The 16,493-nt window shown below is 56.6% G+C and overlaps 1 protein-coding gene across 2 annotated transcripts in view; it reads right to left on the bottom strand.

The window, feature by feature from the left end:
* Positions 1 to 13,074, bottom strand: part of CYTH1 (cytohesin 1) — a 40,491-nt gene extending 27,417 nt beyond the window's left edge. The window contains exon 1 of one of the 2 annotated variants that reach the window (XM_044982062.1): positions 12,937 to 13,074. In XM_044982062.1, the coding sequence (XP_044837997.1) occupies positions 12,937 to 12,958 (22 nt within the window). In that variant the 5' untranslated portion in view covers positions 12,959 to 13,074. Of the gene's footprint in view, positions 1 to 2,663; positions 2,860 to 12,936 lie in introns of those variants that run through there. The other variant, XM_044982060.1, reaches the window with a different exon arrangement.
* Between the last annotated feature and the right edge of the window lie 3,419 nt (positions 13,075 to 16,493).

The raw sequence follows: 16,493 nt of genomic DNA, 5'->3' as shown, positions 1-16,493 counted from the left end.
TTTTCACTGCGCGGTGCGCACGTCCCAGGGTTACATCAGAGTGAGCTATTCCCACAGGGTGCAGCCAGAGGCCCCCTGCGGATGGGGGCAGCACCAGGGGCATGCAGCCAGACACTGCCTGGGTCCCTCCTGCAGCCAGGCTGGCCCACGCTCCTCAGCTGCCACACGGAGTAACCCCCGGCCATGGGCAGCCAGGCCCCAGTCACCCTCACTCCTCTTCACCCACAGCCCGAGCCCCTGCCCAGGCCGATGAGGAGAAGCAGCAGCTCTTTGCCTGCCGCCTCCCGGCTGAGCAGAAGACCCGTTACCATGGACACTGGCTCACTCAGCGCTCGGGCTGCAGGCTCCCCAGTTCCCTCCAAGCGAGAACCTCCTTCCGCTCACTGGGGCAAAGCAGAGGGGCCATCACATGAGCTGCATCTCCCCAAACAACACGAGGGCAGGAATGGCAGTGCAGCCGCGGGATCCCTGCCCTGGGTCCCCTCTGGCCCCCCACCTCCAGGGCTCTGTCTGGCCAATGCCTGCATTAAACCCCAGCTAGGCCCATTTACAAGCAGGCCTCCCCAGGCAGCAGCCCTCACCTGGAGCCTGGCAGTGACCGATGTGGGAAACAGAGTCACAGGAGCTTCCCCAAATACCTGGGCTTAAAGCACCAGCCAACTCCCTGGAGACCCCCCGCACCACCACCACCTGCCTTAAGGGACGGGAATCTAGCCTGTCATGGCCAGGCACAGCACACACCTGCCTGGAAACACAGGTGAACTTTGGTGATGATTCGGGGGTACCAGCAGAGCTGCAGAAAGCCCGGGGTGGGATAGCAGGGGGCTGTGGGTCAGGGAAGGGGGGAACCGAGGGATGGGATAGCAGGGAACTGTGGGCCCCACCTGTCAGCCATGCTCCCCCTCCCCTGCTCCCCCCCAGCTGGTGCATAGCATGTACCTGCCTCCCTGCTCCTGTCTGACAACCTCTCACCCGGTCCTCTGCAAACTGCAAGACACTGGCGGCTGAGCAGGCAGCCTCCCCTGTCTGGTTCTGGCACAGGAGAAGGGTGCAGGCAGGGGGCCGAGGAGGCGTGGGGCAGACCCATTGCTCCCAGCTAGTGACAAGCAGCCAGAGCGCCCCTTTCAGGCCAGCCGAACGGGAAATCAGCCTCCGCAGACACCTCTGCATCAGTAACGCTCCCAGGAGGGTGGGAACCGGAGCATCCAGTGCTGCCCAGGGAGCCGTCTCTGCCCCTCAGCAGCAGGGCGGTTGTCTTCCCTCCTCAGCCCGCTCGTGGAATCGCGGACTGATGCCCAGTGGGCCCTTGACTCTTTCTTCCTGACCTGGAGCATGCGGCCAGCAGCTGGACACTGCGGGGACACAGCCATTCCGAGGGGGTCAGAGAGCCGTCCCAGCAGCTGGTCCCTGCCCCCGCCCACTGAAGGGAGAGCCCAGGGATGGCTCCTCAAACTCCTGCCACTCTCAGGTCTGTGCCCCGGACGGGCCCAGGGACTCTCACCAGGTACAGCTGTGCCCTAGGGAACCAGCAGAGGGGAATGATGGCCACGAGATGCCAGTCTGCGGGCAGGTCTGATCTGGCCCAGTCAGCGTCCTGGGACGCGTGGCCCATCGCAGGCACCGTGTCCCCTACACACAGCACAGAGCTGACCCCACGATGTTCCATACGGGCCCAGCTGGAAGCAGGTCAGAGCCAGGCTGAGGCGCACTCCACAGCTCTGCAGGAAGCAGGACCCTGACATGCCTATTTCCTGTACGCCTGGTACTTCAATGCCAGCCTAGAGACCTGAGAGCTGCTTGGTATCAAGTGCACCCAGTATATGGGAGCTCTGCACACAGTGCCACCTCTTACAGCCCGGTCCCCCACCCCTCAGCCACACAGCTGATGCCAGACACCACCAAATGCCCTACAGGTCCCTAGGGTGACACACCCCTTCCCCACCCCCTCGCTCCACGACAAGACCAAGAATCCGGAGACTTCAGCAACTGGGACCGAGAGTTGCCTGCACTCCCTTTGCATGCTACCCCAGAGGCTTCCTGAGAAAGAGCAATGGAAACAGGCAGTCTCAGCACTGCACTTGGTTTCTGTGGTTTAGCCAAGGACACTTCACCCAGCAGCTCCCCCAACACTCGTGATAATTCCCGCGCCTGGCAGCAGAGCAGCCTCACCCCCCACAGGGGCTGAGAAGCAGCCAGATCCATCCTGAGGTGAGGCCCCCGAGGACGGCAGCACGGAGTGGCCATGCCACCGCTGCGCACACATGCTGAGCGCTGCTCGGGAGGAACCCTGGAGGGCCCGTCCAGACCCTCTGAGGGGCTGCAGCAGTCACAGACTCCTGGCACCCTCCTCACAAGCCAATCACTGTCCTGGGCACCACACACAGCACCCATGTGACAGGGGTGGCGCTATGCCAGCCCCCTGGTGACCCCATGCCCCCCTGGCAGGGACGGCTTGGCACCACAGCAGCACTGCCGGGAGCTCCCAGGGAAAGGTCAGGAGCCAGCAGCACACAGGCAGCGAAGGGAACGTGAGCTCTCCATGCACTATGGTCAGCGAGAGCCACAAGGGCACAGAGCAGCAGGCAGCTAAGGGCTTCCCAGGAGCCGGAGATCCCCAGCTGCCTGCTCCTTGCACAGGGAGAGGCGGAAGGTAAAGCGCATACCTGCCTTGGCGATCGCAGAGGGGCACAGGAAGGCTTGGAAACTCGAGGCACAAAGCTCGCTGACCGTCCCCATACTGCAGGGGCCGTGGGGACGAGCGCCGTGTCACTCGGCAGGAACAGCCAGCCCCAGCAGGCGCCCGCTCCAGGCCAGGCAGTGCACCTGCCAGAAAAGGGATGGCCAGAGCCCTGGCTCTGCAGCACCAAGGACTCTCCAAACAGGGAGTGGGAGGGAGGGAGACAGACAGAGAGAGGGTTCCCCGTCTGGCTCCGGCAGGAGGAACTGATCATCTGGCAACTGGAAGCTCCCAGCTGACGAAGCCCACGCACGGAGGCCAGCCAATCCCAGCTCCCCGCCTGAAAACTAACCCAGGTGGTGCTCCTGCAGCGGCGGCTGGGGGGGTTCAAAGCCATTTAGAGGACAGTTAGTTGGGGAACTTCCCCTTAGTTGCCCCGCGGGGCCTATCAGCTCCAGCCCGCCCCTCCTGCCCCTAGGGGGGTGGGGGGATTTCTAGGTCAGTTTTTGCCTTCTGTATTATTAGAGCCTTAAGCATCCAGTGAGCCCGGTGGTTGCATAGCAACCACCACTGCATAAAGGGAAGGTGCATAAAAAACTATAACGCACACAAGCCGAAGTGATGGAGGTGGGGAGAGCATGAGGAGGGTGTGGCGAGCTCCCCTCCAGCCCCGGCCAACAGCATGACGTGCACCAGCTGCAGCAGGAGGAGGATGCTCCCCCGGCTCTGACCCACTGGCTCAGCCTGACTTGGAGCATCTCGCACGGGCAGAGGGAGGAAGAATGTCTGCCCAGTCCCTCTGAACCCGATGCCCCACACGTGCCTCCCTGCCAGTTAGACCTGGGCTCTGGCTGGGTGATGGCCCACGTAAATCCTCCGCTCATGAGCATCTTGCCCTGGGACAGCTGAGCTGAACTGCCCATGCAGTGTGCAGCTGGGAGAGTCCGAGGCAGCTCAGACCCAGCCACAGAGGCCAGGCCTAGGAGCTTCAGCCCAAGCTGGAAGGCTGGACAGCAGCAGAGCTGGAAGGACAGATGCTGCCTGCTTCACCATCACCTCTTGCCCTAAGCCCTCAGCACCTTGCAGCCGTGGCCACCTGTCCCCCTCACCCACATCTGAGCCCCTCAGGCCCCTGCAGCTGCTGCTCCACATGTGCCCCAAAGAGACAACCAATGGGGCGGGGTGCGTTTCCCCCTCCAGACACCGGAGCTGGCTGCTGCTCTGCTGTCAGAGCCTGCCGGGAGCATCACGGTGCAGCCTAGGCAGTCCAGACAGACGCCACCCCTCAGAACTAACCAGCTGCTGCAGCACCAAGGCACTAAGCAACCAGCTCTGAATCAAAGGCCGGGGCCCGGAGCTGCCCCTGCACCCAGAATCCGCCAAGCAACAGAGATCCCAGCCCACCACACTGCAGTCCAGCTAGAAGAGTCAGGAGCTTCCTGGCGGAGACATCAGAGGGGAAGAAGCACCAGCTGTGGGGGAACCTCTGGTAGGTCGTCCCATGGGCACTTGGGGCAGGAGTTTGGCCTTCAGGGCAGCTCTCAGCAAGAGACAAATGGCGCAATTGATTGTGCAGACACGGGGAAAACGACTGTTCCCAGAAAGAGCAGTGCGGGCTGCATGCTGCTGTCCTGGCTTACAGGCCTGACCTTCTGATTTCCACATGCTTTCACTTCCCCAGCGGCCAGCGCTGCCATTGCCACATGGCTGAGCCTTGACCCTGAGCATCACCAGCAGCTCCAAGGCAAACGCTCAAGCTGAGGAAGGAGCCAGGCACAGAGGAAGCTGCGCTGTGCTCACGATACTCGGGCCAGTGATGGAGCGTACACAGTCCTCTGAGCATCTTGCCTGAGGCCCAGTGTCAGCCACCAGAGGAAATCCTGCTGCAGCAGGAACATCCCTGTGTGCCAGGGGAGCTCCCAGCTGGTATGAAATCAGGACAGATTTGTACCTCACAGACAGACACCCCGAGCTTCCTTCTTTCAGCCAAGGCAGAGAGATGTGTTCTGTGCACTGGGCACCAGCTCGTTTCTCACCTGCCGACGTTTCTCTGAGCGAGGGTCCTGGCCTGGGGCGTTTTGGAAGAAAACTGATGTGAACTTCACCCCACCTCCAGCGGGCCCGGCCCAATGTCCTGCATTCCTCCCCTAACCGTGCTATAAAACCTGGCTCCAGAAAGCAAGCACTCACTGTACAAGATACATGTCTGGCCCTTTGATGGGGCCAGACAAACCCTTCGGATGTGACCCAAGCAAAGCCAGTGCAGTGATGCCTGCCTGAGTCTGTAGGCAGCCTGAAAAAATAGCTCCACGAGGCATGCACTGGCCACACTGGGGTCAGCACGTGGTTAACTCTGAACCCTACAGATAACAGGCTAGATTTACCTCTCAGCTATTTCAATGGTTGATTTTATTGGAAGAAACATCCAGCTAATGGGCTTCTCCCACAAACCCAAACGAAAACCCCCAGTACAGGACCCCATGAGACACTGGAAGTGCAAGACAGCAGAAAACCCTTTAATTCACAGTAAGCAGCAGGAGCCCATGTGCACAGTGGGTTTTATTTAAGCCAATAAAACTCTCTGTGCTGCTGCTCCAGATCCCAGGGTCCTGGCTGTGGCACGCCTGGCCCACGATGTGCTCACAGCCAGTGACTGCCACAGGCCTGGGGAAGGACTCAGCTCTGCAGGGCACTGCTGGGGCGCTGGGCGGCTATGGCTGTGTGATCAGTTTATAAGGGGAGGAGATGCCAGGGTTTCCTGGATTCGGGGTTCCAGAAGCTCAGGGCTGGAAGGGGAGAGAGAAGATGGCAAACTCCCCATGGGCTGGGAGAGGCCCCGGGCCCCTGCTGAGATTTCAGTGGGGCTCAGACGATTCAGGGGCTCAGCAGCTGGGATTAGAAATGCCTGCAACCCCGGTGAGCCCCTCCCATTGGGGGCAGGGAGGGGGTCGCTGGCCCAGCAGTGCAGCAGGCCTGGCACTGACCGGCAGCTCTCCGTATGTCCGGGAAGCAGGGCAGGCTCTCGAGAAGCCCACATACACTGGTGAGGCTCACAGCATCTGGCCACCCAATGGCACCCATGGCTTTAACCTGCAGAACGCCGAGGTGGCGGTGCTGCCCGGCCCGCATGGGCTCCCACGGGGGGCGGAGGTGGGGGCGCAGAAAAGAGCTGGAGCTGCTGGGCTGCTCAGGGCTCCCTACGCAGGGAAGCAAGTTCGAATGACTCCATGCTAACCAGCAAGAGCTGCCACGGGCCGCTCAGGGATGACTGGGCCCCTGCTCCCCCTTCGGTGCTATGAATGGCCAGTGCAGGGCCCCACAGCGGCACTCGGGTGGATGGGGGGCTGGCACTGCTGAAGGGAGATGCCAGCAGGCCCTGTGCCTGGCCCCAGCTCACCCCCAGCCAGCAGCAAGGAAGGAGCCTGGGTGAGTTTTCCTGTTTCACTAGAACTAGCACAGCCCGAGCTAAGCAGAGATGAAGCTAAGCCAGCTGAAGGAGAACCAAACTGTACTGAGGGGCACCCTCTGGCTCCACCACCTGGCACCTTGGCTGTGCGCCACGGCCTTTGCTCACAGCCCTGGCTCTCCATCGCTCCTGCTCCAAGCCTGCCCCTCCGGCATGGCCCATTCCTCTGGAGTTCTTTGGGGTAGGGCTGCCAGGCTGCACACAGGACCCACGCTGGTGTCGGCCTCTAAGCTCTGCCGCAGGAGAAATGCTAAACCCGCCCAGGATCACTGGCTACAGAGGATGCCCAGTGGCTGGCTGGGGCTTGTGGGTGAGGCCCTAACAGACATTCATGCTGCTGTTGTACACCCTGGCACAGAGCTGCAGCCACATGGTTGCCGGGGAGAGCCCAGAAGAGAAGGGAACGTTGCACCTCAGTGAGGTGTGGGGCTGCTACCCCTGCTGTCCTCCAGCCAAAGGGTCAGGCTTCCCAGCGCAAAAAGTGCCTTTGAATTATTCTCCATCAGCTCCTGCAGTGTCACCCTGCTCCCAGGCCTGGGCTCCCCACCCCCAGCCCCTCTTACAGAAATCCCTTCATCTCCCCAGCCCAAACTGTCACTAACCCCAGAGTGCAGCAGGACTACAGCTGCCTGCCAGGAGCTTCCACTGCCCTGGCACCCACAGGCTGGAGGGGAGGGGTGTGGGCCAGTCCTGGCTCCTACTGCCAACAAGTCAGTGCATCCAGCAGAACAGCCCTGCTGAGTCCCCTCTGCCGGCTGCTCTCCGATGCCCCAGCCCAGCACCCACTGCTCAGCCCTGATTTCCTTCTCCTCCCAATTAGTTAGTTAGATTTAAAGACAGAGAGATACCTCTGCACAGCTCGAGGCTTCCCGATTAACTGCCAGCAAAACAACATTCCTAGTGACTTACACCTGGCACTGCCCGTGGTGTTCACAGCTGCCAGGGCCCCCTGCAGACCTTTCCCCGCTGTTAGCCCTGTTGCCCAGCTAAACTCCAGGGGTTCAGCTCTGAGCCCTTGAGTGAATGTGATTCACTTCTCTGAGCTCTCTCCATGGGGCAGCCCCGCTCGGTGCAGCATGGTCCCAGAGACGCACCCATGCCACCCGCTGCTGACCCAGGGATTTGCTCTCTGCTGAGCAGGCAGCTGGGGGAAGGTCACACCACATGTGCAGTGAGGAGGAAGTACAGCATCAGCGGAATCACTCCACTCGCAAGGGGCCAGGACACAGACCCCTGCCTGGCCAGAGAGGGGCCCTTCCTGCCCTGCACTGTCCTTTAGGAACAAGAGGGCCCTAGTGACAAGTGTCCCCAGGCAAAGGTGCAGCCCGTCTCCACCACAGCAGAGGGCCCGGTTACCACAAGGGCCCTGGCACCAAGCCTGCCGTGTTAACTCGCTCCCCAAGCAGCACAAAGAGCCGCTGGCACAGCAGACAGACCGGGATGTCCCAGCTTTAGGCTGCGAACCACCTCGCATTTGAGACAGACACAGGCGGCAGAGAAAACTCGAGGGTGCTGGGCTCCTCAGCTAGCTGTGGACTAGAGAGCTAGTGGTGAGCCACTTACCATACTGGGTGGCTAGGCTAGCAACCAATCTGCAAGCTCTGGCGCAATGAGGTGTCCCTGCTCAGCCTCTGGCCACACAAAACCCCGTCACCTGCCACAAGAAAAATCTGGCTCTGTATTCTCCAGCTCCACAGGCTGCTTTGCTAGTGCCTGTGCTGAGGGGCCCCTAGAGAGAAGAAAATGTCCTGAGAAATCCAAGTGCTTTCCAAACTAACCCAAAATGTAAACACATGGGGATCAACTCACTTATCACCAAAATGCAGGCACTTCTGGGATGCAACGTGGCAGCTCTCTGCTCTACTGCACAATGATTTCAAACAGGAAGAGCTGCCCCATACTGGCCTGGAAGTGCAGGGGCAGTTTAGGAAGGCAGAACAGAATTAGCCCATGGGAGTTTGGCCCTGGTGCTGTGGTAGACAACTCTGGCTCAAGGAAACTGGACTCCTACATATCCCAGGATAGTGGTCTATCATCAGCTGGGAGCAGCCGCCTTGGTAAACCAGCAAAGCGTGGCCATCAGCAACCTGGCTGGATTTTTACAGGGTTTTTTTTGCCAGGTCTGTGGCCCCTTGCAACCTCTCACCACACTGTAAGCACCGCAAGGGTCAGTCAGGATCTCAGTTTCACATCTTATCAAACCAGCCCCTGGAGCACCACAGGGTGAGTACTAACTCCCAAGGAAGATCACCACCTGCTGACTCACCAGCACCACTGTCCCCAACACCAAGGTGCACCATGGAGATTGCCCATTAAGTACTGGCCTGGACCAACCTGCCCAGAGACATTAAAGTACCAGGGGTCCAGCTGCAGAGGCCGAGGAATGCCCTGAGAGAGCTGGGAGTTAAATGTAAAGTGTTCGCTATATTAGAAGTGACAGAGCCTGCAGCCAGAGGAGCTGGGCAGTTGCACTACCTGGCCCAGGTCTGTATTTGCCTAGAGTGTGATTACATTGTGCATGGCACGTGGCAGTGATCAGCTGCAAGGGGGTGCTGTTTGCAAGAAGTTCAGCTCAACAGACACTATGAAATCAAGCCCAGCTCCTACCCTGGAAGGCTTTGCAGAGCATTGGTTGAGAGTTTAAATTCAGTCAGCATTCAGAAGCATCAGCTGAATGCAGAGCAGGTGAAGCAGCGAAGGAAGATGCAGGCAGCGGAGTCCTGCAGCCCAGGGGACGGGAAGCTATAGTTGTATCAGATCTGTGTGACAAGGCAATCTGAAACCTACTGTTCCGCTGTGTCAGACACAGCCAGGCTCAGAGCTCACGTCAGGTGATGCTGACTGCATTGGGACAGAGGAGTCATAGCACAAAGGGCTGGTCAGACGGGAGCCCTTGGAGAAGGACAGCTAGGTGAGAGTGCGGGGAGATCTAGTTACATCCCTCCAGCCTGAAATCACATATCCTGTTGGCAATGCTCAAAAGCAGAGATTTTGGCTGGTTTCTTGGTTTATTTTGAGAGCCAGCCAGAAGCTACCAGTGACGCTGAAACTGACAGTCACCATATCATGAAGCATCAGCCCCAGCCAGAGCTGCTAGGGCAGAGGGGAGAGCCAGTGACCCAACCCTGAGATGACAGAAAAGGAACTGAGAGATACGCACACACAAGCCAGCCGGGCCCACGTGTGGGGTAACAGACCAAAGGGGTGTGAACAGCAGCTGCACAGGATGTGGGCTTGGTTTCATGAACACAAACAGCAGTTTCTCTCTCTGTTCCCAGGACATGATGCAGATAATCTAGACATAGCCTGGGTGGGAGCAGGGCAGGTGCTGCTGAGACTGCTCCCTGGAGGACGCTCTCTGAAGTGACAGCCAAAAAAAGAGATCAGAGGCAGCTTAATTTTAGCCCTCTCTCTTGGGTCTCCTCATCCTTCCCTCCTGCAAGAGCCCAGCACAGCACATTGTGAGTGGGAATACCAGGAAGTAACCAAACCTGCCGAGATGCACACTCCAAAGCCTCCCTGGATAATTCCTTCCATTGCAGACCGAAGACTGCATGTGGATTGGAGGTTATAACCCTGGGCACGACACCCTTGCACACGCCTTGGCTCACCCCCCAACCTGGCCTAGCAGATGGACACACCTCACATGCACAACCTGGAATAGTTGGCTTCCCTGTAAGCAAATAAACCAAGGGAGCATTTCTTAAGCAGGGTCAGCAGCTGGCACAGAACAGCACCCAGCAGTCCCACAAGGGCACCTGTCTGTTAGCAGCAGCTCACGTTAAATCTGCTGAACAAACCCACTGAGCCTCACCTATTATCATGGAAAGACAGACCAAGAACCCCCTTCCCCGCCACACTATGACAGCAGCATGTTGGGGACACCTCGCCTGCTGCCCTGCCATGTCCCAGGATTGGAACACACTAGCCAGGCCATGGACTCTCTGCCCCTTGCTGCAATACAGATCACCCAGCCCTGCCTGGCTTAGCATGTTCCTGACAGCTGCTGGAATGGGCAGGACGCTTTGTAGGGCAGACTGAGTTTCTGCCCAGATCTATGGATAGAAAGAAAAGCTACAGAGCAGCAGTAATGTGAACTGGTCCATTACTCAGCCCGCAGAGGGCAGGCAGAGCATGCTCAGTCCTGCTCCTCTCCACAGCCTGGTCTATGCTCAAAAAGTCATTACATGCCCCTGGGGATGGTGCATCGAGGCAGAATTCCTCAGCCTCTAGGCCACCTCCCAGGCACAGAAACCAGGAGGAAAGTCAGTCTCAGAGCGAGACTCTGGAGTTTCTGAATACAGAACGCGTCTGATGGGGTCACCGCCACAGTCCCAGTGGGGCACTTGGGGTGCATGAATCCCTGAGGAGTTTTGGGATGCATGGGGGGCACTGTCCCATGAACACTGGGCTCTTCCATAAGCTGCCTCCTGAAAGCCACTGACAGTCACCAGCAGCCCAGGTAACTCCCTCTGCATGCAGCTGCACCAGCCAAACAAGAACTCTGGGTCCTTCTCCATGCACATGGCAAGCAGCAACGCTGCCCTGGTTAGAATTCACAGATCCTAATAACATTCAGAACAGGGATGGGCAGCCTGCCACTTGCCTGAAAGAGATTACCACTGCAGCACTAATCCCGCACTTCCAGTGCACTCTGGCTGAGGCCAGCACCATTTTGCTTTCACCAGACAAGGCATCCAGGACTACAACAGAAGCCGCATGAGACTCCAAGCACAGCAGCCATTTCCCTGAATGAATTAGGAACAAAAGCAACACTAGCAGGTGTGTAGACACAGGCGCGCACACAGCTGTTTGTTATCTAGCCACTCCCACCAAGAGAGTCATCTACACAGGGAGTTGAGAATAGCTACCCCATCAACACATCCAGGCAAGGCCTGGGACAGCAACACCAGGCCCCAGTGACTTACCAGGGAACTCCAAGCTACCTGAGATGTGAACTTCTTAACACTCAAACCAAGTGAACCGAGGAGTCTAGCCACCATCATCACAGAGCTCCAGCCAGTTCACTCCAGGCCCCCAAATCTGAAAGGCCAAAGATACCCAAGTGCAATTGCCTCCAAAGGGTTAAGAAATCCTGGGGCAGTCTGTAGGACGAAAGATGTTGCAGCAGCGTAAGAGGATAATTTAAGCAGGTCTGTGTTGGAGCTGTTAGCAGGAAGGTTGGGTTCATGCTGATAACTGGGTCATGCATATTAATTCACTGACTTGCTGCAAGGATGTCACAGAGAGATGCCAGCCAAGAGGGAATTTGGATTTAAAAAACAAGTCCTTTAACTAGAAAAGAGCCAGGGGGGTTTAGAGAGAGAACTCCCCCTTCCCCCTCGGGCTGAACTCCAGGAAAACTTTAATTAAAACTGCAATCTCACAACAGTGCACCCTGTCCGGAAGTGAAGTGAGCAGGCAACTGAAGTGAAGAGAAGCTGCTCCGTTAGCCCTGCTGCTCCGTCCTCACCTCACCTAAGCACCTTTAGGCATGGTAGCCCATCTACCTGGTGTCAGTGCACACCATCAGCTCCCACAACATACAGGCCTGCTGGGGAGCACTGGGAGCGGGTGTCTGCTCAAACCCGGCATTTCACAGCTTTGGAGAGTTCAAGCCCAAACGCCTCTTGGTAGTTCAGGTTACTAGGAACATTACACCCAAATCCACAATAGGCTGAGCACATTGATTATACCCCCAGCCTCCCTCTCCTCAACCAATTCAAGGTGTTTTCCTTCTCAACCTCCCCCCCTTCCCAGGCCATCTTGGGATCTGTTCTCCCCCTGCCTGCAGCTCATTGCAAACTACACATTCCTCATTTAAACACCCAAGTCCCCCGGGACAGGTCCTCTCACTCCCCATTGCGTGACCCACCTTTCATCTTAGCCAGGGTTTAAGCAGCATATCACATCATGCCCATCAGACACAACCATTTCTGTGACCAGAGCCCACGGCCATAGAACTGAGGGCACCTGCTCCATGCATCCAGAACTGCAGTTTAGGATTTAGCACCAGCAGAGCTGGGTGACTGGCCTGCCCGGGGGTGACTGGGGAGCAGCCTTAGCAGCAGTACCCACATCCCACCCAAGCACAGCTCTGAACTCCCCACACTCCATTATGCGCCTGCCCCCATGTTTAGCACTTTGCCAGATCACTTGCAGCAACAGGAAACAGCAAGAAGCATCAAATGCAGCCACAGAGAGAAAACGCACCCGGTGCCTGGTGAGAGCCCATGTGCCCAGCTGTTGAGTGGCAGCTGGGGCAGCACCAGACCTCAGACACAGAGAGCCCTGCCCCCACCTCCCCCGGGGGGGTGATCCACAGAGAACAGCCTACAGCATCTGCCCCTGCAGCTGTCCTACAGTCCCCCCCCACCCCTCTTCCCAAGCCCAGTAAAGAGATCCTCACCTCGCTCTCCACCCTGGGGGGCACCCTCCTTCTCACTGCCCCCCAGCCCCGCCCCCTACCCCCCACAGCCTAGCACCCCCAAGCCCTAGCAGTGCCCCGGGGGCAGGTGTCCCCCGCAAGCCCCAGCAGTGTCCCACCAGGCAAGTGTCCCCTCCACCCCACCACTGCCCCATCCCCTCCATCCCACCTCCCCCAGCCCCCGCCCCCCACACCCCAGCACTCCCCCATCCCCCCCACTGCCCCACCCCACCTCCCCCAGCCCCCGCCCCCCACAGCCTAGCACTGCCCCACCCAGCCCCAGCGGTGCCCCGGGAGCAGGTGTCCCCCAGCCCCGCCCCAGGGGGCGCTGTCCCCACACCGCCCCCTCCCGGGCCCCGCGCTCACCGTAGCCGCTCTCCTCCTCCATGCTGCCCGCCGCGGCCCCCCGGCTGCCTCTGGCGGCGGCCGGTGCCCGCGCTCGCTCGCTCGCTCCCCGACCCCGCCCACCTGGGGGCGGAGCTCACCGGCGGGGCGCGGCCTCTGAAGCCGAGCTGGGAGCGGCCATGGGCTGGGACCACGTGATACCGGAGGTGGGCGGGGCGGAGAGCGCGAGTGTGCGCGTGCGCAGACTCCTGGGTTCTTTCCCCAGCTCGGGGAGGGGGGGAGCCAGGACTCCTGGGTTCCAGTCCCAGCCCCACCTGACCTCAAGTCAGTCATTGCATCGCTGCCTCTCTTTCCCCAGCCCTAGAGTGGGGTTAATGCTCCGCCCCAGCCTGTCTCCCTGGAGCATCGTGAGCCGAATTCCTTGTGCCCCACGGCCTTGCGGCGCTGGGGGCCTGTACCCGTATGGAGCCTCCCCTTTAACGTGCCACTTTCCAGTTAAAGGGCTTATCAACTACCAGCCAGCAGGTGTGGCACCAGCACCAGCACCAGCTTCTCGGTGGGCCTCTTCAGCAGCATGGCCGGAGGGAGAAAGCTGCACCGGTGCAGCTAGGCAGACTCAGCCAGGCAGTTATGGCATAGGCACCCCCCAGCCCAGCCCAGCCCAGCCCACCCACTAAGTGTTCACCCCACAGCAGACAGAGAGCCCCATGCATGAAGAAATAGCGACTCTCCAGCCAGCACAGAGCTGGCCCCCAGGTACAGCAGTGAAGGCTCATTTCAAGCTACAGCCCAGCCACAGATCTGAAGAATTAAAGATAGTGCTGGACGATAGGGAAGAGCAATGGCCATTTCTAAAAGCAGCAAGTGTGGGTGCAGCCAGGCCGACAGCAGTAGTGAAAAGAACTCAGAGAGAAGAATACATGGAGACTGTTGAAGAGAGGAGAGAATTAAAGAAGAGAATTCAGCCAGAATGAGCATCAGTAAAAGAACAATTCTGCAACAAGACTCTGTGAATGAGACATGGAAGTTAAAAGCTCAGCCAGCAGAGGTGAATGAATAGATGGAAAATAAAACAAGAGAAGCTGAGGAGGTGTATAGGAGAGGGGATTCTTCTAGTCTCTAAACAACTGACATCACCATTCTCAAATCATTGGGGCAGCGTGAAAGCTTGAGATGGTACAATTTGAACTGCAGAGGAAGGACAGAAAGCCCTTAACAGATTTGAGACTATCACATCCCTCCTCTGTCATCTTTTCTCCAGACTAAACAGGCCCCGTTTTTTAACCTTTCCCCATAGGTCAGGTTTTCTAAACCCTTTTGTTGCTCTTCTGGGGACACTCTCCAATTTGTCCCTATAATTCCTTAAGTCTGGCACCCAGCACTGGACACAACACTCCATTTGATGCCTCACCAGTGCAGAGTAGATCAGGACAATTACAATGCACCTCAGAATGATGTTAGCCTTTTTCCCTCAACTGCATCACATTGGCTCATATTCAATTTGGGATCTAGTATAACCCCCAAATCCTTTTCAGTGGCACTATCCAGTTTTCCCCCATTTTGTAGCTGGTTTTTCCTTCCTAAGTGTAGTACTTTGCACTTGGCTTTAAATTTCATTTTGTTGATTTCAGACCAATTTGTCAAGGTCATTTGAATTCAAATCCTGTCCTCCAGCATGCTTGCAACCCCTTGGAGCTTGGTGTCATCTGCAAATGTTACAAGTATACTTGCCACTCTATTATCTACATTAGGGTGACCAGATGTCCTGATTTTATAGGGACAGTCCCAATTTTGGGGGCTTTTTCTTATATAGGCTCCTATTACCCCTCCATCCCCACTCAAATTTTCACACTTGCTACCTGGTCACCCTAATCTGCATCATTAATGAAAATATTGAATAGTACCAGACCCAAGGCAGACCCTTGCAGGAGCCTGCTAGATATGTCCTCCCAGTTGACAACCGTGGTTTGCTGTCAAACTCTGCTAAATCTGCGTGCAAGTTTTCAGCTAGTTGTGCACCCACCTTACAGGATGACTTGAATAATCTAAATATTCTTTAACGTGTTCCTTCCCCCATGTTAATGTTAATTGCATCAAGTATCTGGTCATAATTAATCTTTTTAGTGAATATTGAAGCAAAATAGGCATTAGACACCTCAGCCTTCTTGATTTCATCCATTATTAGCTCTCCTTCCCCACTAAAGTAGAGGGGCTACATGTTCCTATGTCTTTCTCTTGCTCCTAATGTCTTTATAGAACCTCTTCCTATTGCCTTTTAGATTGCTTGCTACCTGTAACTCATTGTGTGCCTTACTCGTTCCAATTTTGTCCTTACCTGTTTGTGCTATTCTGTTGTACCCCTCCTTAGCAATTGATTCACATTTTCACTTTCTGTGGGATTTTCGGGTCATTAAGAGTTCCTGCAGGAGCCATATTGGCCTCATACTATTCTTCCCATCTTTCCTTGTGCCTCAGACTGCCAGAACTCCTTTTTTTCTTGGATTTTCTTTCTAGGGGACCTTACCCCCCAGTTCTCTGAGTTTGTTAGTCTGCTTTTTTGAAGATCACTATCCATATTCTGCTCTTCTCTTAGAATCATGAAATCTCTCATTTCATGTTCACTTTCACCCAAATTGCCTTCAATCTTCAGATTTGCTACCAATTCCTCTATTAGTCGGAACCAGCTGTCTAGCTGGGTACTTCTTCTACTTTCTGAAACAAGTTGTCCCCTACACATTCTAACACTTATGGAAATTTTGCATTGTGGTGTATTACTTTTCCAGCAGGTCTCTGGGTGGTTAAAGTCCCTCATTACTACCCAGCCTTGGGTTTGGGGTATTTGTCATCCATCTCCTCTTCCTGATTTGTGTGCTAGCATACAGCGGTTCTCAGTCTCTCTCTTGCTGAGGCTCCCCCCCCAACACGCTATAAAAACTGAATGGCCGACCTGTGCCACGACAATTGTTTATCTGCATATCAAAGCCAGGGCAATTGCATGGGGCCCCGCACCACAGGGGACCCTGCAAAGCTAAGCTGCTCAGGCTTCAGCTTTAGCCCCACGTGGCTTTGGCTTTCTGCCTAGGTCCCACTGAGTCTAATGCCAGCCCTGCTTGGAGGACCCCTAAAACCTGCTTACAGCTCCCCAGGGGGCCTTACACCCCCTAGTTGAGAACTGCTGCTATAGTAGACCCCTCCTACGTCACCCCTATTTTTCCTCCCTTTTACCTTTACAAAAAGAATTTCAGCTGATCTGCCTCTCACCTCCGAGCAAGGGCAATATATACACTACCTCCTCCTTTTTTCCCTATTGGTCCTTCCCTCTTTATTAATATTCCACTCATGAGATTTATCCCACCCAGGCTCTGTGATGCCAGTTAAGTCTTAACTTGGCTTATGGATTAAGACTTTCAGTTCTTCCTGTTTGTTCCTCATGCCCATTGGGAGTATCTGGTACTATTGTGCAGGGCCTAGCACCATGGGACACTACCACAAAAGCATGATTAATAAAGGAGCAATGACACTAGGGTAGCAAGAGCAGCCTGCCCCTGCAAGTAGAAATGCAGGCAAAGGAGTGCTCA

Source organism: Mauremys mutica, chromosome 12 (assembly GCF_020497125.1).
Source record: "Mauremys mutica isolate MM-2020 ecotype Southern chromosome 12, ASM2049712v1, whole genome shotgun sequence".
NCBI classification, from domain to species: Eukaryota; Metazoa; Chordata; order Testudines; family Geoemydidae; genus Mauremys; species Mauremys mutica.
The sequence above is the reverse complement of the archived record's forward strand: the minus strand, read 5'-3'. Positions and strand labels throughout refer to the sequence as shown.